The sequence below is a fragment of the Phasianus colchicus genome, chromosome 1, assembly GCF_987193195.1.
Source record: "Phasianus colchicus chromosome 1, bPhaCol1.hap1.1, whole genome shotgun sequence".
Taxonomy (NCBI): Eukaryota; Metazoa; Chordata; class Aves; order Galliformes; family Phasianidae; genus Phasianus; species Phasianus colchicus.
This window is the reverse complement of record NC_143436.1, coordinates 60556916-60579247: the sequence shown is the minus strand read 5'-3', so window position 1 is coordinate 60579247 and position 22332 is coordinate 60556916. Positions and strand designations below refer to the sequence as shown.

The following is a 22332-nucleotide window of genomic DNA, read 5'->3' as shown; positions in this document are numbered from 1 at the left end:
AAATATCACGAATAATATAGACTTTTCATTTATCTTGCAATAAGACTGTCTTTATCTTTCTTGTGAGTATTTCCAGTAAAGTACTAACCTGTCTTCTACAGAACTACTGATCTGCCATATTCTAACCCCAAACCATCAGATTTACTTGTAGTATTAGTCTGACAACTTCTCCATTACCAAATGAACCAGCCAGAGCTTCAGCCATCTACTTAATATCCTTCACATAAACTTCACACTCAAAGTGATGGAAGGCAAAGCAAGGCAAGGCAAGGCAAGGGAAAAACTCACAACACTATCATGTCAAAAAAACAGCAGTACAGTAACAGATTATTTTTGTTTAATTGCACCTCTAGTAGATTTTAATATCGTGGCAAAGCTTTTCTTGTAGATGTAAGTTCAATCTTTAGAAATGGTTAGTCAAATTAATTTGCAAGATTATGATTGCTATTCTCCTTGCTAAAGGCTAATGCTCTAAATGACAACATATCAAATTAGGAGCTGATCAACTCATTTTCTTGCTCATTAGAGGAACCACATAGGGATGTAAGCCAGCTTTCCCCTCAAACCCAGACGCACACCCCTGGAATCAGATGAACCTTCTTCTTTGCCTCACCGAGCACCTCAAAAGTTAGGTGCTTATATTGAAACTACACAGCAGACCTTCCAGTTACAGCTAACTAACAGAAGGGGAACTTGCTCTGAGGGATCTGCTGGGTAACTGTTATTCATTAGATCTGCATCAAATACCTGCCTTTGAACAACACGGTTTGCTTCACTGGAAACGTTTACACCTCTCCTCTGAGATGGAAATCTCAGGTGACTGGTTTGGATTTGCACTCCTTGTTTTTTGATGCCTAATTTGGAACAAGGGAATACCCTCCAGCTGAAGCATCACTGTAAACAGCACCTGAAGTGACCTGGCAGACAACATAAGGACATCCAGACTAAGCCTTGTCCCCTTGCCAGCACTAAGAACTACTGCCAGTCCTTCACCAGTCAGCAGAAAACCCACTGTGGTGATGTGCACAGAGAGAATCTGGATTTCCCAGGTCTGTGTACAACTTACTTGAGCAGGTTGCCAAGATTGAAGAGAGCTCGATTGTGTTGAGGGTTTAACTGAAGGGCCCGTCTATAGTAGTCCTTTGCCTCCACCACGTCTTTGGTCAATGTCCCCAGGTTGTTGAGAGCACTTGCATGTCGAGGGTACAGTCTGGGGAAAAGAAAATATCAAATTACAGACACTCATTAAGTGACACACAAAGCTCAAGTCACTTGTCCAGCCACCACTGCTGTTCGGCACTCGGTAATGCGAAGGAAAGCTGGAAAATAACATCTTCCTTTCATTTGCTGCAGGTCCTGATGGCATCATGAAGAACCTTTTCAACTCCCAAAGAGATTGTAAATCAGTTCTTGTACAGCTCCCTTATGCTTCCAGGGCAGAAGGGAACACTGAACAGCTTTGAAATGCTGTTTTACCCTCCAAGCAAAAAGCAGAGTGATCAGAGCAGCCTGGATGTTTTGATTCAAAATGCTTCTCGAACAAGCAAGAACCGCTTAGTCACAAATATGCTTCCAATGGAAATATGTTTTGACATATACAGAAACCAACACAACACAGCTAAACTGATCCGTGGCTTTTTTAAAAATATCTGTTTCCCACAATAAAAGTGACATTAATAAAGGGCAAAGTGAAGCCTGAAATCAGCTGCTGAACCTTGTTTTCAGGACGAAGTAAAATGATCAAAAAATCTAGAAACAGACTGCATTATAATATGAATTCCCTGAGCTTCTAGCTGTATTTTTTTTTTTTTTACCACTTGGCTGTTCTTTTAACTGTTCAAAACAAAAGCTTAAACCTGTTTCAGTTAAAACATTTCACATTTCTCTGTTAAAATTCTCTATGAATTAAAAAGCACATTGTGGTCCATTCAGCTGCTTCAACTCTCAGGCAAAATCATGCTCCTACTTCATACTGCAGTTTGTAGGTTTTTCACTGGAAAACTCTGGAGGTGAAAGTGATCCAGGGCCCCTTGTATCACAGATGGGTGAAAACTGAGGTTCATGATGATAATGAAGAAATACGAGAGAGATGCCCAAATAAGCTGGGAGAATAGCTGGAAAGGAAGGTGCTCACAGATCCCATCTTGATGCTCATTTTATTCATGACAGGGAGCAAGCAGATTAAGATGGCCAAGGTTTCAGTTTGAGGAGACCTAGCCTCAAATCCTGCTGCCAGTGCACATTTTCTACTTCAAGCCAGGACAAGTCATTTGGCATTTCTCTGCCTTAGGTCCCTGTTTGTAAAGTGTGGATAATAGCTTTGTAATTCATGGGAAAGAGATGTGGATAATGACATTAAAAGTAGTTAGCTGTGACAGCTCAGGGTATGGCATGAGGAAGGGCATTTAAAGGAAGCAGAGATTAAGATTATAATGTGGTCTAACTCTAAATTTTGAGAATGTTTTTAATCTAAGACTTTCCATGTTGGTTTTTTTCCTGCCTGGAGTTCCTCATTTTGTCAGTTCAGCCCTGGGATTTTCTGTACTTAAGTACCATGAATAATTTAGCATTTTATACACTGCTGCAACATTTGTATCAGTCATATTTTCATTCCACAGCACATAAGTGATTCCGGCAGGGTCTTATTTGGGGGTGAAGCCAGGAACACATGAGGAAACTGAGAAAAGAGGACGTGCACCAGGAACAAATTCAGGATGTTTGCTACAGCTAAACAAGAAAAAAGCCCCAAAACTCTTTTTTTCCACCCATCACTGAGTAGACAAATATCACACAGCCACATCATTGAGGACAGAGCATCCAAGGATGGAGCTGTGTACGTTTTGTATAAACTCAGAGTATTATACAGACAAAGGGTAAGTGTAGTAACCACCACTCATATCTAATGACTGCAGGCTCTGTCAACATTCCTCCTGTACAGATAAGTATCTTGTCTGTCAGAGGTAATCACTTCTCCTGATGCAAGCCTTCAGGTGCAGTTTTCATGTACAAGCCACCATCTGCACTATCTGCACAACATTCATCCACACTACCTGCATTCATGGCTTAAATGATTTTGGAAGAGGTCCTTAATTGATCTTGTTACAGAGAAACAAAAAGAAGGCTACCCAAGGCTAGCCTCCAGTTATCACAAAAATAGCATCACTTTCCATCACTGAAACTACCCAGCCAGTATGAAGCACTTCTGGATGTGAGAGGCTGCCTGCACTTGGCGAAGAGTCAGTAAAAGACAAAGTGATCAGTGAGTAGGGGCTTAAGATTACCCTAGCCCTAAACTCCATTGGCCAACAAGGTTAAGCCTCCCTGGATGAAGAAGACTGGGGGAAAATTTCCACAGGAATGGCCGTGGAGCAATGGACAGAATCATATTTACCTGCTTTTCACCATGTGGTATGTAGTTCTGTGTGATCCCTCAGACACATCGTGAGTAAAGAATGTTCTATCTGCCTTTTGGCAAATAACGGAAGGCTCAGTCTTGTTTCCTATTTCTCCCACATGATTTTAGCATTGCTTTTAACTAAAAAGGTTTGGTAGTTGTATCTGAGTCTTGTTTTCCATTTGGCTACGATAAAAGCCAAGCACCTCTTTTGTCAGTACTCATATAAAAAGAGCTCTTATATCTGACATGAAGTCCCTTGACACATAAGCAGCCAGAGGTATTTCAGACAATTCTTGGGAAATCCAGAAACAGATGAAGATTTTACAAAAACTGATGGTTTTGTCCACAAACTTTCAGAAATTAATTCTACTCTAGGCATCTGCTGCTCCGCGTGACATTTTGGGCCCAGGAGATTTGCTTGCAACAATTTGCAGAGGAATGAAAATTCAAGATTAAAAAACAGCACTGATTTCACCTCTAAACTGTACAGTTCTGACCAACAGTTCCATAAATACATTTCTGAGCTCAGCGCTAAAACCTCTCGACAGCAAATCATAGGATGCAGACACAACTCCATGTATCTTGGGCTCTATTTCTTATGTTTTACATTTATTCATTACATCTCACTGCCCTTTCCAAGAAATGTAAGTGAAAAAACAGAACCTCAATCAGCACAAATTGTCAGCTTAAGCCAGCTTAGCATCTGGCCTGAAGAAGTTATGACAGTTGCAATTTTACATATCCAGACAAATGTTGGGAGAAAATATCTGAGCATGAGAAGATAAGGCAGTGGTGCTGAGTTTTTCCACTAAGGTTCAGTTCTTTAAGTTTATATTGGAATATTATTTTAGTATGGTGACACTGCAAGATGACACTCAACTGAGCTCAGCAGAGAACATAACCAAGCCCTAAGACAGCAACACCTAGAGTGAAGCAATCAGAGCCACTGCATGGCCCATCTTGAAACACTTCCCAAGAGTGGTCCAGCACTAAGCCCAGACCAGAGTCTGATCCCAAAAATAGCTTGGGCTCAGCTACAATCTTTCAGATACTTTCAGGGCTACAGAATAGGTCCCAGAGTCTTTTCTATGTATTAATATGGACGTTGACTAAAGGACTAATGGTCTACCCTACCCACTTCACGTGCACCCACTGCTTCTAATAGCAGCTTCCTAGGGATAAAACAGAAAAGAACAAAGTCTTGTGGCTGGATTTACAGAACATAATAAAACTTGACCACAGATAACTAATTAAAGCAACGTTTGCTAAAGAACTCTCAAAAGTTTCTGCAAAATCTGCAGATATACCATTTGCAAACTGTTTTGCTTTTTGCTGCCCATCATCTATTATCTTTGTGTAAGAAGGGAGATATACTTTTTTTTATTATTATTATTTTTATGCTCTTGCAAGGGTTGTGCTGTTTTTCAAGATTTTCCATATTGGTCCCAACGATTTCTGATAGCTACCTTGTTTATCTCAACTGAAAATTCTCTGATGCAAAGATTGTCTCTTCCACATGTGTCTCTATTTCTTGGAAGAGTAAGAAATACCTTACAATGGGGTATCAAGGTAATGTGGTGTCTCTTCATGCCACAATAACAGCAGTACCCAGAATTTAGACCTTGTTTTACAGATAGCTGGGACACCAGCAAAAAAAATCAGCTGTTATAATGTGTATGGTGTTTTATAACTTCTCTTAAGAAAACAAAGCATTCTGCCTGGACACACACAGTGCTGTGTTTTCATTGCCACCACCATTGATAATAGTAACAGTCTGTAGGCAATATTCTTCTTGCTATGCATCTGATTAGGTAGAAATTCCTCTAAGCTTCACCTAATCAAATGCGAGTGCTGCATTATTTATGAAAGAAAGCTGAATTTCATTAAATCTATTCTACAAGAAGCAGTTCATGTAAAAAAATCAATTTCTCCTTTCTTTTAGAAATCAGAGTTATTTTCTTTAGAAAACTTGCATTCATAGGTAATTATAATAGAAATCTTGAAACAGCAGTTACTTTTAAAAAAAAGAAGAAGAAATCAACCCCATATATTTTAAAGCATATTTTAAATCAGACTGGGATTTCATTTCTGAAGAGAAGACAAGTGGGATGTTTCCTTGTTGCAGAATGAATAATTCAAATGATTCCTCCAGTGCTGCATCTGCAATTGTCAGAATAAATTTAGCAGCTTCTCATTTAACTACTACAGGTATACAGTGCACAAGAACTCCTGTTAATAATTATCCTCACTTCTTTTAGGCTAGGAAAATTCCCTCTAACACTATCGAACAAAAGCATTATTGACTTGCACAGTCAAGAGACTTCTAGTCTCATAAGATGATACCAGGCATAAAACATATACAATCATCAAAATGCTGACGACCACTTATTTTGCTTTTTAATTAATGCTGTTACTATGTGAAATGTTAGTTAAAAAAAATAAACCGAAGGGTTTTGTTTGGCAACATATTTATACTACAAGAGATCCCCCCCAAAAAGAGAAAGGGAGTGAGTTTGTTGTCATGGATACAACCTATAATCCACTAAGAATTTTAATTCTTTTAGTTCAGATGTAGAGAGACCACTTAAACCCTTGGCAAGCTCTGCTCACAGATCTGCCTTAAACAGCCCTTGGTCTGGTGCCAGAGTATTAAGGGGGCAGAAAGCATTAGCCTGACAATTCCCCACTCACTCTTGGAGTGTTACAGAGCTTTTGCACAGCCAACACTAGACAGGGGTAGAAAGCAAAGACGATGGAGCCACTCTAAGACACAGTTCTTCAGATAAATGACCACAAACAGCACAGAACAGGTTCCATTGATGGCTCTGAGGGTCTAGCAGCACAACGGGGGCTGCTGAAAGCCATGCAGAGCCATCTCTTAGAGCTGGGACACTCATGGGATGTCACTGTTTCCTGGTGGCTTTCCCTGATGCCCCAAGTACCTATGACAAGCCTGATACTCAAAGAGGCTCTGCACGTATTCTTTTCTGCTAGAGAAAAAAAAGAGCAACTGGTTGAACTGGAGAGACATAGCATGCCTGCTCTTTGTTACCGTATCTTTTAACTAAATAATCATAGAATCATTGAAGTCAGAAGAGATCACTAAGATCATCAAGGCCAACCCCAACTATCCCCATCATGACCACTAACCCATGTCCCTCAATGCCATACCAACATGGTTCTCAAACACCTCCAGGGATGGTGACTCCACCACCCCTCTGGGCGGCCTGTTCCAATGCATCACCACTCTTTTTGAGACAATTTTTTTTCCTAATATCCAACCTGAACCTCTCTTGGTGCAATTTAAGGCCATAAACTCTCACCCTACCACTAGTTATCTAGGAGAAAAGGCAACCCTCTTGTGTTCATGTCAAGCACACAGAGTATGCTCTACCTTTGGAGCAGCTGTAGTTCAATATCACTGCTGTGCCACTGCAGGCAAAATGCTGGTGTTACCTCATCTTGGCCAGAGGATGCTGTATTTTCTCACCCATTCTTCAAGATGCTGGACGCTGTGAGGCTGCCACTCGTCATCCTTCCACAGTGCTCTACAGGCACAGACTGGCTGTAGCCAAACTAAGGGAGCAATCAGGCTTTAATTACCCCACCCCTATTGCTGGCAGCACAGCAACTTGTTTTTAAGACACGTTTTGTCCCATTTCAACATTTATAGTAATATTTTATTGGCATCATTTTGCCAACAGAAGAAGGTTATGTCAATAATATTACATCTTTCCCAAATTTTTATACTACTCACTCTATATTTACTCCTATCCACCCAATTTTCCAATTTGAATATGATGTCACACTCATTTTCATGTGTTTACTTAGGTTCTCCATAAAGCTCTGTGTAAGGTTGATTTAAAAGCTGATGCAATACAGAGAGCAGCCATCCTACAGGGAATAACCCTACACTGGCAACAAGTCAGGTCATGGCCTCATGACATCATGGCATCTTGGTCTGAAAGCTCTATGTGATGTAGGTCACAGAGCCAGACCTTATGTCATCCTTCAAAAGACCTTCAATTTGCAGCATCTGAATTCCTTTTATAGTCGAAGAGACAATTCTGCAATATTAAGCAGCGGCTTGTTTCTCTTGAAGAGTCTTAATAGTTGCATCAATATTTCCTCAAAGTTAACACCCTTCAGCTTGGCAGAAGATTTGTGGCAGGCTAGGATTTTTTTTTAAACCTGGAAATCCTGTTGAAAGTCAGGCAAGTGAGAGATCTAAGGCTTTTAGGTTCCTTTGAAAGCCTCAGGCATAATCTCCTTCAGTGAAAGCATGACAAAGCAGTCACTGTATGCGCACAGCCCTGATTGCTGCTATTACACCTCACCCATTTCTATATTACTCAGTGATGAGGCGGGTTGGATCAGCACCATCACACAATGCTAGGAATGAGGCAGGGAGCAATCCTAACCTCATGGGGTTAACCTCATGCAGTTCTCAGAGCATCTCTGGACCTCACCGGTGTGCTCCACCCCACGAGTGGTTCTGTGGGTCCCACCAGGGACCGGCATTATGTAGACCAGCTCAGACCCTGATGGAAACACCAAGATCATAATTTGGTCCTTACAGGTCCCTTCCAACTCAGGATATCTTATGATTCTGTGACAACTGGTTTAAGAAGTGATGCTGCATGCAGTTAGCAACGAGGGTATGTGGGATGCCTACAGCTATTTCAGACACCCATCAGTTTGTTCCACTCACCACTGCTGAAGGGCAAAGGTCCCCCCACAGTTGTCTTCGGTCCCCCAGCCCACCTAACAAGCAGCACTAAGCATCTATAAACGTACCTGGAGAGATGGCACTCATCTCTACCATGGTTTCCCACGTGGCCTGGGACAAATCTGCCTCGTAGGTCCTCATGCTCTGTCACTAAAGCAACAGCAACCAAATGCCATTTTCCTGTATCACTGCCTCCCTGCTCAGAGTACCAGCTCTCTGCAGTGAAGACAATACCCAGGTCTGTTCAGAAACGGGTAAAACAGGGCCTCAATCTCATCTGGGACCTCCAGATGCCAACTTGGTATAAATAGCAAGTGCTGAATGGCAGCCAGGGTTCAGGAAAGGGCAGGCTGGCCAGCCAGCCCGCCCTGCTTTCCTTGCCTGCAAAATGCTCCATCATCGAGGGAAAGCTCAACAGGACACAGGCATCAAAACAAGAGGAGCTGAATGGATATAATCTATAAACTGACAAAAGACACATGTATTCTTTGACCCTAGCACCTATTTTTAAAACATCACATTCAGAAGCATGACATTTTAAAACCAAGCCTGTAGCACTTAAAAGAGTATTTCATTAAATTTTCAAACTTGGGTGGGGATGGAAGCTGAAATTTAGTGCTGAGGAGGAAAGAAAGGATTTTATGTCAATGTCACAGCTAAACATAAATAAGTAAATAAAAGCCCCCCTGATAAACTCACATCTTTCCTGTGATGTTGAGCCAATGAGAGGTTATCAAATAGGGCTGCCTGCTTCTGCTTTCATATAAAGAATTTATGTAGGATCCATGTAAGTCCTTAAAATCCCAGAAACCACTCAAGGCCAGCAAAGGACTAATAATTCAAGACATGCCTGCCCTATGGAGAGAGGAAGCAGTACAGGCTTCTTCAAAGACCCCACAGAAACCAGATTAACATCACAGCAAACAGGAGACAGCAAGTTCGGATAAATTCTTCAACCAAGCATTTAATGAGAGTACAGAACAACATATATCATGCCTAAGCAGAGGGGACAGAATCACACCTGTCATCTGTTTAAACCCGTCCAAGTTTAGATTAGACATTAGGCAGAAATTCTGTACTCAGAGGCCCTGGCACAGCTGCCCAGAGAAGCTGTGGGTGGGTGCCCCATCCCTGGAGGAACTTAGGCCAGGTTGGATGGGGGACCCTGGGCAGCCTGAGCTGCTGGGTGGCAGCCTTGCACACAGCAGGTGGTTGGGGCTGGGTGGGCTTTGAAGGCCCTTCCAACCCACATCATTCTGTCATGGTGTGATCTCCAGGGGCTCCCCAACGTGCGATCTATGCTGGATCTGAAATGACTGGGGATTGCCTCAGTCATTAGTGTAAACTGGAGCAGCCCCATTCCAGCATTTCCCACGTTGCTTAAAGGGGGCATTCAAATTCCAGATGATGAGGAGAGCCCTTCATACTCACCTACCAAGGCTTCACAAAATGTCTGAAGACTATCCTCAGTAGACACTGGAGGAGAACCAGTTTTTCTGCTGCCCATTGATAAAGACCAGAGAAGCCAAATCTCTCATGATTTGTATAGCAATAACCACTGCTGTACAGCTATCTGGCTGTTCTCTGAGAGAAATGTGGTCTCAAAGTTTCAAAAAGGGCAAAGGCAGCTGGCTAGCAGAAAAGAAACAGTACAGGAACTAAGAGTAATTAGCCCTTGGATTTGACATTCTTGTTTGCAAAAAGTAAAAAGTACAGTAGAAACTGCATAGCTCACATAAAAACTGAAACAGATCTCATCTTAATAAGTCAAAGGCTTTGCAGCTTCATTAGAAAAGTGTTTTCTATTCCCCAGATTTTTAGCCTCAATATCAAGTGCATTTGCTTCCCTGGAAACAGTCTGAGCTACACACCATGTATGAGGAACGTTCCACAGCCATCATCACAGATGATAGGGGCTCTTCTCTGAGGAGATGCCTTTGAGAAGATAACAAGTCCTTATATTACAGTGTAGAAAGGCTTGTACCCATGACAGAAGCCACAGTCTAGGAAGTGACTCAGAATGCAGATGCCTATGATCAGAGGGAGCCATTCAGCTCCTGTTCCAGCAGGAACATCCAGCTTCCACTGCTGCCAATGCAGTGATACACGTAATGCCTGTGCTTGAGGCCTCATGGTCACACTTACACCGCTCTGGTTTTGAGCAAATACACCCTGATTAGCATTTCATCAACAAAAGGCTTGAGCAAACATGGGGTACACCCCCAAAATAGGCATGGAGTAGTGTTTAACAGGTTAAAAAATAAATTTCAGTGGCTGAAGTAATTTGGCCATCATCCCATGCACTGTTATAAAGGCCATCAAGCTTTGATTCAAATTACCAGGTAGTCTTTTAATCGTCAGTTATTATTAAATCACTCAACAGGTTTGTCTCATTTCAGGACAGCCACCACATACATATACAAGAGCACCAATACCCCAAAAGCACATCTTGACAAGGCATGATTTAGAAGAATACCACACAAAGATGCTCCCGACAGCTTGGACGTGACCTGTCTCAGGCCTGTAAAATCCACTAAAGGAGGGCATTGTGTTAAGTCTCTCTGAAGATCTTCCATCAATGCCTAACCAGAGGGCTTGCTCCAAGGGCCTGACCTAAGGAATCCAAGTGTCAGAAGAGCACCCGATGCTCTGGGAGCAAACACAGCTCCAGCAGCCACAGCAAAGCAGCACTGCACATTTTTGACTCCCTGTAAAAACAGGCTAACAAATGGTGCTGGTATTTTAATTCTTTCCAGAAATAAATCACAGATGGTATCCAAGGCCACCTGCAGCCGATACTGAGAGGCATTTCCAAGGCACATGTATGCATCAAGGACCATACGAACACTGTTTTCTTTCTACATGGAGAGTGCAATTTAACCAAATTTAAACAACCCCAGACAGTGCTCATGTAAGATATATGGAAAACCAGTGAGTAGATGTGGGGGAAAGCTTAGCAAGAAACCTGAGTCTCCTGTATAGCATTAGAGCTTTATTTCTAAAGTAGAGTGGGGAGAAAGGGCAGCCTAGCTTGTTCCTTTTCTACTCGTTCCAGCAGCATTATGCATCAATTTAATCCCTCAGTGAGGGATATGGCTTCCGTACTCACATTGCTTCCTCCTCTTGCATCTAGTCAGGATCTTATGATGCTTCCCAGTGCCATAAACCAGCGTTCCCAGTTTCCCTGCTGCAAACAATGCCCTTAACTCCATTACTTGCAAGTTCTCAAAAGACAGTCTGCCCATGCTGCAGCACCAAGCATTTTCCTATTGCCTGCTCTGCCTCCTGGCCCAGGGTCTCCCTTCCCTCAGGGCTGAGCCACAAAGAGAGCCAGCCTGAGGGTTCCTGCTCGCTGCCCTGCAACCCCCTTTTCTGAAGAGTGTCACCAGGGAGAATGGAGGTTTCTGCCCTGATCTGCTGACAGCAGACTGATCCCGCTTCCGCTCACTCTGTTTGGCCAGAAGCACAAAGGGAACATGTGGCAATGAGCCTGTTGATGGACATATCCATACACAGATATGCAAAAGCATGTATATTGTCCACACATACACGGGGACATTTATGTACAAAACTCACAGGATTACCTGTACAGTGAATATGTTCTGCAGGACTCTGCACCATCTTTACATTACACTGGTGGTAAGAGTTCACAATGAGCACTTGCTTCCCTTGAGCAGTAGCCTGAAAGGCAGTTTCAGGTTGCCCTAAGCTGCCTGATGCTAGGAGAGCCAGATCAGTCTCTGTTTTTCTCCATACACACTTTTTATCTTTCTTTCCAGCACTTTTCCTTTCTTGGCTGCCCCAATCTCAATTCATTTCTGCAACTTTCATCTTTTGACAGAAATAATTCTGTTGATGCTACCATTTTGTACCATTTGATGATCACAGTACCTGACTTCAATCACACATAGCTCTTTTTCCTGCACTATTAAACTCATTATTCTACTGATATTTTATTAATTAAGGGCAAACCCATGTGCTTTTATGTCTGAAAGTGAAAATGTAAAATTTCAGGTGTCAACTTTTTGCTGGACACAATGATGTAGTTTGCATACCATCAAACTGTTATTATCATTACTATTTCCTTCAGCACCACCTGCTGCTGCTCACACTGATAAGAGATCCATGGGAAGCAGGACCCTGGAGCAAACACAGCATGCCTACAAAGTGTACTCTGAGATGCTGGCTATGGAAATGCAGACTGTAAGTTGGAGCTGCTTTGGGAATTAGATTTTGAATGAGTTCAAAAGTAGCAGGGAGACTGATTCCTTCTCTCCTCCCTTTGTTGTTTGAAGGGTTATTAAAGACAAAAGAAATGGTGGTCAGTCTGGTTTTAAGCTTTTTGGTCAAGTCAGTTCATATGCGTTTCTGAGGAGTGATAAAGTCTCAAGCAATATCAAGCAAATGAGGCCAGGAAAGAAGCATGACAAAAGCTTGTTAGCTATCAACAACAACAAAAATATCTTCATTAGCACATCACAGATATTCCTCATACTAGCATAAGGTTGCACAGCCTTGTACTCTCACTCACAGACACGAGAGTGGCAAAACAAGTTTTATTTTATGTAAGAGTAGAACTATTTAATCTCCAGCTACAGGAGGTCTCCAAAATTCCGAACAACAGCACAAAGAATTTTCAGGCTAGCTTTCAGAGTTGGCCATGGTCAACTCTTCGCTTTTTGCAGAAGCAAAAAATGAGCATCTCCTGGGGTCACTACCATATGTCAGGCAAACCACCAAAGCAGTGAAACCCAGCAGTGTGTTTTTATTGTTTTACTGAAGGTAAGCTAAAAGCTTTATAAGCCATTGCTACAACCGCAGAATGCCAGCTGTTGATAAAATCTGCTTTATGGATAACTCATTTTGCAGCTCCAAAGTGTTATGCCTCCATTTGCTTTTCCTCAACCTGACTTACAGGTGGAGCTTTTCCCATATATACAAAACTTTTTTTTTTTTTTTCCCTTTCATTCTCCTTCTCTCCAATTCAAATTATGCTGCTGTTCTCTATTTCTGCATATCATCTCAGTTTTCATTTCCTTCACTTTTGGGCAGCATAATTGGATTGCGCTAATTACCTAAATCAGGCTCCATCAGGATACTGCATCACTAGCTAGTTGGCTGGGGTAAGCCTTTTAAGTGGCCACCTGCAAAGAGTCTCAAACATCAGCAGTGTATCAGGAGCTGGCTGATGGTATCAGTTATGGAGTTTGCCTTGGAAACCTGCCCTGCAATTTCAGTGTCAGAGAAAACACGTTCTTCTGCTCCACAATTTAGCTGAAGAGATAAACCAACACATGGCAGTGGAGGATCCTGCCTACAAATGCCTTCAAAAGTAGGAATGGGATTGAGCTTCCTGGGATTTAGTCCCAAATGCTATTATTTCCGTATGTAAACTATGTGCACTTCAACATCTTTTCACACAGCCATAGCTGCACCACCTGCCTACACCACAGGAGCAATAGGTCACTTTCACTAAACAGTGACGTGGCAGCTGACACTTCTGGCAGAGAAGCAGCAAGTGGAAACGCATTGTTACGTTGGTGGAATGGTAATTGCAAGCAGTTAAAAGAGCCAAGCGTGGACTGACAAGATCACTTTTGTTTAGCAAACAGTTAAACTCACTCACCAGAGATCAGGCAAACCTACACTGCAGTTTGGCACAAGCTTTGGGAGGGAGCTGGAATGATTAATGAGCCATCAGCCACGTGCCTCAGAGAGAGCTGCTACAGCAGTGCTGCTCTCTCTCCTACCTCCCAGAAGCTGCAGGGTGGTGGTGGCAGCAGTCTGTTTCCCTATTGACTCTGTTTTCCTTATTAATTCCCTATTGATACGCCCACTGCTCTTCATCACACTAGGCAGACGTGATATTTTGATCTCCCATCCTTGTGACAGAGCTGCTGCTCTGGGGATTGCTAAACCACTTGACTAAATCTGTATTTTCTGTAATCTGGAGAGCGTGGATTAACCTGAACTCACCTGGAGACCAAACATAAAGTGGGGAGTATCTGGGGGAATGTCACAGAAGTTGGTGTTGTTAACATTCAAGGCCAGGTTGGATTGGACCTGATCTAGTGGAAGGTGTCCCTGCCTATGACAGGGGGATTGGAATTTGGCAGGGGCTTTAAAGTCCCTTCCAACCCAAACCACTCTGTGATTCTGAGTGCTGCCTCAGCTTCCCAGCTGCTCATCCATCTTCAGGTCATGCTAGTGGCCAAAAATATTCTGAATCATCAAAATGTGGTCAGGACAGTATAACTACTAAAACTACTAATTTCCTTCTTTCTAATTGTAGAGAATTAGTCTACAATCAGGGGCAGTGATTTGCAAAGCTGGAGTCTGAGAGGATGCATAAAATAATGTGGACATGAAAACTGTTCTATTCTGCAACACCTATCTAGAGTATCCACCATCACGTTATTTGTCCCATATGCATCCCTTTCTCCATCTCTCCATTGTAGCCACTACCATAAGCATCCAGCCACCTCTGTGAGGCCTCCACAGAAGGCCAAACACTTCAGATGGGTATGTCTGAGGGGAAAACGTGGAATGTAATTCTCCACAGGCAAACATATAACTCTTTTTAATTACATCACTCTATTGCTCACTGTACAGCCTCAAAAACTCATCAACAGGGCTTGAGTGAGAGAGTAAAAATAAGGAACATGTAAGTGAATCACTAAATCATAGAATCAGAAAGGTTGGAAAAGTCCACTAAAATTATCCAGTCCAATTGTCCACCTACCACCATGCCTACAAACCATGTCACTCAGTGCCACATCCACGTTTCTTGGACACCTCCAGGGACAGTGACTCCAGCACTTCCCTGGGCAGCCTGTTCCAGTGCATCACCACTCTTTCGGAGAATTTTTTCCTAATATCCAACATGAACCTCCTCTGGCACAACTTGAGGCCATTCCCCTTCATCCTATTACTGTTATGTAGGGGAACAGGCCAACACTCTCCCTGCCTCCTCTTCTGCAGACTGAACAATCCCAGTTCCCTCAGCTGCTCCCCATAAGGCCTGTGCTCCAGATCCTTCACAACTTTGCCACTCTAAGTGCAGATTGCTGAGGTGGTGGAAGCAAGGAGTGCAGCTCCCCAGTGACTCCTGGCGTGCACGCAGTGCAGGCCTTGTGAGGACAGATAGTGAGCATGCAAAGTGGGGGCAGGGGATGGTTTTTCAGAAATGTGAACTAATCCCAAAATAACTGAAGCAATCAGAGCATGAGCCAGAGCCGCTGAGACACTGGGTACCTGGGAAGTGCTTCCATGTGGACTTGAGCCCTGACCAGGCCTTGGATGCTCTATAAACAATACCACAAACTGTGCCATCTAATGCAATTGAGGAAATGTTTGAAATCGCATTTCAAAATAGACTCTCTTGTAACTGAAATACTGCTGAGCAGAAGACAGCATTATAATTATAATAAATGAGTGCTGCTGAGTCAGAGGAGAAAAAAATGTTTTCCTAGTAAATCCCATTTACGCAGGCAGAGGTGATGTCAGTAGGAACAGAAAGCAGTGAGTGATGTTACGCTCCATAGCATCAAGCTCAATGTGGGGTTCAGAATATATTTGTTAGTCCCTCTCCTTTCTTTCAATGGCCTTTCCTGGTAACTTGGAGAGAGCTTGGAGAAGGGCTATGGGAATTATTAGTGATCATGAAAACTTGCATAACAGTGAAAGTGACCGTATCTAGGAAGGCTGCTCCGAAAGTAACGCCTCCTATTCGATTATGTTGGCCTATTTGATTTTGTTGCCATGTGACAGATGGCAGCAGAGGGAGAGTGACAAAATGGCATCTGACATAGGAGTACAAGTGAAGTGAAAGTGTGGAAATGAATTTCTCCACACAGAAAAAATGTCAGCCATTGACATTCATTGACATTTGCTGAATGTTAATGAAGACCAAACAGTGGATGTGAGCACAGTGAGGCGGTGGATGGTGCATTCCAGCAGTGGTGACAGCGACGTGAAAGACAAGCCACGTTCCAGATGGCCATACAGATTTCTACAAACGCAGCATGCAGGCTGGTGAAAATGCATAGCTAATGGTGGTGACTGTGTTGAAAAATAGTGCTTTGTAGCTGAGAATTTGCTCTATCAAACAGTGTTATTGTGCTCTTTGTAGCTGCCGTCGTTTCCAGGGAAATAAATAGGAGGCATTACTTTCAGAGCAAGCTACGTACATCCATTTATTGTATCAAGGAGCAGATTAGAGGAGAAGCTGATCACTGTATTGAAAACTGTCTTCTGATAATGAGCTCTTCAGCGTGGCATTTAAAGGTGTAAACAAATCCAATGACGGGAAGCTGACGTTAAACAAAACAGACTAAAAATAAAAGAGGACATTTTCAACAGCCAGGGTAATTAACCTTCAGTCCAATTTATTGATGGCTGTACTGGATTTTCCATTCCTGGAAATGTTAAAAAATAGGATGGAGGCTTTTCTAAATGACTTCCTAAATCCTGAGCATGGTGGAAGAGAAAAGGATGCTACACAAAATCTAAAAATCACCTTCACCCAGTTTAACTCAATCCTTAGTGACAAAATAACATCCTGCCCTCCCAGCTCATGGGTGGGTTAAGAGCCCTTGAGAGTATCTGGCATAACCCTGTCAGCTGGCAAGAAGATAAAACATAGGTGTAATTCCTGGAGTTTCCTCCCACGCAACATGTCAGGAAAGAATATTTCTTGCACCTCCTGACGTGCCCTTTTGTGCTGAGCTCTATTCTTTCCACCAGAGCCACTCCTCATGTTGTCTGCCCTTTCCACACCTGCCTTTTTTCCTGGTGGCACTGTCTGCATCCTACATGCTTGCTCTCCTTTGCCACTCCCATTTTACCTGCACACCTTTCTACAGGGCTAGTCTCTTCTCTCAGGACTGTAAGGCAGCAGGGAGCATCCAAAGCCCTGGGCAAGCATTCCCTGTGGTGCAGCAAATGGAGGAACACTGCCTGCATGGAGCTGCCCCTATTCCATGTGGGATCAGGAGATGTGTTGCCCAGGATCTACCATGTGCACAGCTTGGGCCAATGATCCTGCATATTGAGCCCTGCCCTTGGCCCAGATTTACCATGCATCTATAAGCAAGGCAGTTCACCTTCCTGCTTCAGCCTCCCCCTTTGCAGAACTATGGTAATTATATTTACCTGCTACTGCACAGGAGCATTGTCGGCACCAATTAGTTTAGTGTTCATGCAAAGCTTTGCAGACAGGAGCCTCAATACAAGCTGTAAGTACTATTATTATTGCTCTACTTCAGATGGCTACAGCACTGGCATTTTCCAGGCATGCACCATTAACAATTTACTAAGATAAATGGCCCAGGAACCTGAAAATGCATTTATGACAACTACCTCCTGCTTACCAGCACACATTCAGCCAAGTAAGTGACACCTCATTGCTCAATGTGTAGCTATGGTAACATTTATATCTCATATTGAAGTATACACACAAACACACACGGAACTGGAGGGAAGCCAGGCTCCCTCTTTTAATGACACACGCAACATTGAGCCAAGGAACTTTCCTAACCTCCGAAAGCTGAGCTGTCCCCAGGGAGGGAGCTGGGGGGTGAGGAGCAGGCAGCCCTTGGCAGGAAGGGATGCGCTACTGGTGGGCTGTACCACACAGTGAGAGCCTAGCTGGGGCTTCAGGGAACTTACTTGAGAGCAGTTTTGTAGTGGTAGATCGCTTCGACGTTACGGCCTTGGTCTTTCAGAAAATTGGCATAGTTGTAGTGCACCTTGGCATTGTGGGGTAGAGTCCTCACTCCTGAGCTGCAAAGAGGAACAGAAGCAGGATGGCGTAAGCACCAGCATGGCAACTTTCCCTGTGGTGAGACACTGTGGTAATTCAAAATACAATGTGTTAAATTGAAAGACCCTAAAAAGCCTAACATTCAGCGGGAAAGCACGCAGTACTTTCTGTAATACAGCTGTAACAGGCTTCCTCATCTCCAGCCCTGCTTAAACTTGAGTGTCACGAAGGCACCTTATGAAAACCTTGATTTCAATCTGTCAGCTGCAGGCACCAGAAAGAAGTATGCTTTCCATAGGCATCAGCCACTAGAGGGGATTCACAGCACACTCTGAGCACCCAGCCAGCACACATATATACGCAGCACAGCACTGAGCAGAGTGGGACCAGGAGGGAAGGGCTAAAAGGACTCTTGGCCTGAGCTGGCAAGTAGTATGCTCTCAAATTATAACATATGACCATGGATGTGTGACTGCACAGCCAACCCAGCCCTCCCCTCCATCCTCCTTGCTATGCAGATTGGACTGAATGTTTGGAATTAATAATGAGAGTGCAAAGACAAAAGGAGAAGAGCAGACATGTGCTTATTTACTTAATTGACAGCACATAAAACAAGGTACACCTTGCACAGCTGGAGGAAATGCTGCTTCAAGGTTATAGTTAGAAAGAAATCTCAAGAGCACGTACACCATGGAAACATTTCCCCTGCAAGAACCCAGAGAAGTCGGAATGCTGTTTAACAGGGAAATTTTTTCCAGGACATAAATAGGGACTCTCTGAGGTAATGGGAAATAAAAGTGGATTAAACTGTTCATGTAAAAGCAGAAAAAACACTGTTTCTCACTCACAAGCAGATCCCTGCCAGCTGCTGTCTTCCTTCCTCCCCATCAGCTCTATGCTTCCTACTCCAGGTAAGAAACTCAGGAGTTAGCGCATTCCAAGCCTTACGCTGGCCAGTGAAGTTAACCATGAGGTTGCAAACAGCTTCTATAGTGGGGAGAAGGCACCCCCAGGTGTCCAAGCCCTCTGTTAGGAATTTCATTTTAAATGGCACTGGAGAATCTTAGTGGCAAATCTGCTGCCTTTATCTGCAGCCAGTGGCATCAAGCGTCACTAATGCCTTCTTGTGAGAGCTTCCAAAGCTTCGCCCACGGCCGCCTTACGGAGTTCAGCACAACACAGCCACAGTTTGCCTACAGAAATCAAAAATAGACCTTGCAGTTGGCTTCCTAATCATCAGGTACTTCCAAATTACTTACTGGGAGCACTACAGGAATAAGACATTTTGTGACTAATCGCTGAATTAAATCAGTTAATTGATGCTATTCTTAAGAGAATGATTTTCTATATTAGTTTTCACAAAGATATACTGCACCAGCAGCAAGTAATGTGTGACTGCTATGGCTGTGTTAATTTCCATTGGCCTTGGGAGCTATTAACTACACACTTACAACCTCTGGGCATTACCGGAATATTAATTCTTATACAGAGAGGGTTGAATTACATCAGTGACAGCGTTACAGGCAGAGACGCAGACTCAAAGCTGTTACCATCTCAGAGCTACGTGCAATGAGTTGTTGGCTCCGTTATAGCCCCCGCTGAAACACAGCACACCGAGTTAATGGTGGGAAGTATATTACATATGCACAAGTACTGCAGTTCTAATGAGATACAGTTTTAACAGTAAGATGCATATGTTTAAATATTTTAATTCTGGGCTGTTTCTCTTTAAATAGAATTTATTACTAATCCTGCTGGTCCCATTTATTAAAACGTCACCGATAAAGCTCTTTCATCTGCGTGATTCTGCTGGGGGTGGGGGTGACATAGGAAACAGAAACCGGCTTGAGTTCGAGTCATTATGATGCTGGCTTCTGCATCACACCACTCGCATTCCCTGACCTATTTATTCTCCTTGCATGGGTGGGGAGGGGGGTGTTTGGTTTTGCAAATGCACACAGCAATGACCGAGGCAAACTGCTTGTCGACTCTGCACTGTCAGCAGCACAGCAAACACCCGGCTGGAGGCAGAGTGGATTTTTTGGAGAGTTTAGGCAAACACTTCTGCTAATTGATTCTTGACCAGCTGAGAACACTGTTTGCTCATTGACAGGGGAAACAATAATGTCCACAAATGAAAGCCAAGTGGGAAAGGGTGGAGTATAAATAACAAAGCAGAACACAATGGCTTTCCATTTCTGCTTCCCGCAAGCTTGCGGTCTCTCAGAGTTTCAATCTCTTTTTCCAACTTCTTTTCCAAATTCTCCCGTCTCCCTCCTCCCCAGCCCAGCACATGTGCCCTTCTGAAAACCTACGGACCCACTCTCCAGCCAGTCAGAAGCAAGTCTACTGAGATGCAATGTCATCTCAGGAGCATTTCCTTCCTTTCTGATTTCCACGACAGCACTAAATAACATAAATGGAAAATAGGCAATAGGAAAGCCATCTTACGTAGCGCTTCCTCCCCACGGAAAGGAGGCAGCCTGTTAGTCATAAATGCAGAGAAACAAAATGCCATGGGTACTTCCAACCTCAAACCAAAATCCCATTTAGCCAGCAAAAGTCTCCCATGATATTGTTTTCCTCAGTGCCTGTCCCACTCTGCAAAGTTTGGAGCAAAAAGTACATTGATTTTCTGTGATTTTCATATGAAAAGCATTCGGTTTGCAAGGAAATGAGACCGATCCTGTCTCAGCAGGAACCTTGGGACACTGAAGTGATATGTTCTGCTTTGGGAATCATTATCACCAATAAAGGTTCTCTATGGCAAAATGTTCCCTGGATGACCCCAACAGCTGCTGTCCCTGGCCTCATATCCTTGTATTGATTTTCACAGATATCAACACGGGACTCTGAACCGTTTGAGAGAAGATGCACAAAATGCAAGGGAAATTGCTCTTCTAAGCTTAGTTGACTTTCAGAATTAACAAAAGCACACAGCAGTAAATATCTCCTTTGGGGTGGGTTGGTTATTTTTCTCCTGTTTCTTTTTTTTGTTTTTGATTGGGGTTTTTTTTGCACATTACTGAGATCAGCAGACCTGACTAGGGAGGGAGAACTGCCAACTAAGAAAGAGCCACTTCTACATAGTTCCTTTACTGGCCACAGCCTTACTTTCAGACACTGTCACAAATGTGAGCTGTACACGCAATGCTTTCCAGGAGCAATAGGAAATGTGGCAGTTTCACAAAACTTGAGAAGGTTGATACAGCAGATGCAGGGGTCAGCCCACAGCCCTCATCTCACTCTCTCTGACTGGTTGGAGCCTGAGCCTCAAACAAGCCCTCCTTGTCCACTTGCTAACACAGTCAGGCAAACTTGAGGCTTCTAGAAATTTATGTCTAGTATTAAATGTGGAGGTTTGTAGCCCTGCATGTGGCAGGGAGGTTGGAGATTCATGATCCTTGAGGTCCCTTCCAACCCTGGCCGTTCTGTGTGATTCTGTGATTATGCTTCAAATAGCTATATCTATACATCTAGTCACTTCTTATGCTTGTGGCTCATTTGCTTCTTACTTTTAGCCCTTGCACACACACTTATACAAATGTGTAGATGAATCCTCTCCTCAGGTGGTATCATTCTCTTCCACACTGAGGTAGCCAGGACTCAGAGGGATTTCTGGTTCCTCCAGATTTAGACCCAGTATTGGAGCCCAAGAGTTGTGGCACCCATTAGCAGGGAGGGTGATGGTGAAACCAGCAGCATTGTGTCAAAGCAGGGCAAAACCTGAGAATGAAAAAAGATGGGGTGCAAAGTACAAAACTGATAACATGCTGAGAATACATTTACATCTCCTGGGGAAAAAAAGGTGCAGACAAAGCATGTATAACAGAACTGAGGGAATTGAGACAGACTGACACTGAAGAAACACATCTAATCAAATGGAAGAATTGAAAGGAGAGGTGAAGGGGAAGAACGAGAGGAGAGAAGAATCAGTAATTAATTAAAGCAGCAAGTGGAGGAAAAAGAATAGAGAACTAAGAATGGGAATAAAGATCCTCTCAGCACATACTTCTTTAAAAAAAAAATCAACACACAGACAGACTACCAAGTAGGTTGATTTATGTCTCCTTTCCCCATATATAGATTTACTCTGTTTCCTTATTATTTTCTCTCAAACTGCTTTACTGTTCCTTATCTCTTCCTCCTTCTCTGTCCTTTCTAATTTATTGCTGTCTAACATGCCTCCATCCACTTCTCCCTCCTTCACTCCTCTCAACATCATTCCATATACAGCCTCTATGCTCCTTAGATAATGAAATTATCTTCTTCTTCCAGTCTTCTACTGTTGTATTTCTTTCCCATCCTACCATACTATAGACACCCAGCAGATGTGTAACATCTATGAAAAAAGATCTTAAAGGACAACAGAATGCCAACTTGGTTAAATAGCATAATAAAGAAGGCTACGAAAAATGGAAAACACCCATTTAAAAAGTAAAC

General features: G+C 43.1%; 1 protein-coding gene across 2 annotated transcripts in view; it reads right to left on the bottom strand.

Annotated features, from left to right (window-relative positions):
* The window catches only part of TMTC1 (transmembrane O-mannosyltransferase targeting cadherins 1), a 147584-nt gene that overhangs the window by 19381 nt on the left and 105871 nt on the right, over positions 1-22332 (bottom strand). For both annotated transcript variants that reach the window (XM_031589844.2, XM_090144882.1), the window contains exons 11-12: positions 17796-17909; positions 1067-1210 (exon numbers count right to left, since the gene is read on the bottom strand). In XM_031589844.2, coding sequence (XP_031445704.1) covers positions 1067-1210; positions 17796-17909 — 258 coding nt within the window. The remainder of the gene's footprint in view (positions 1-1066; positions 1211-17795; positions 17910-22332) is intronic.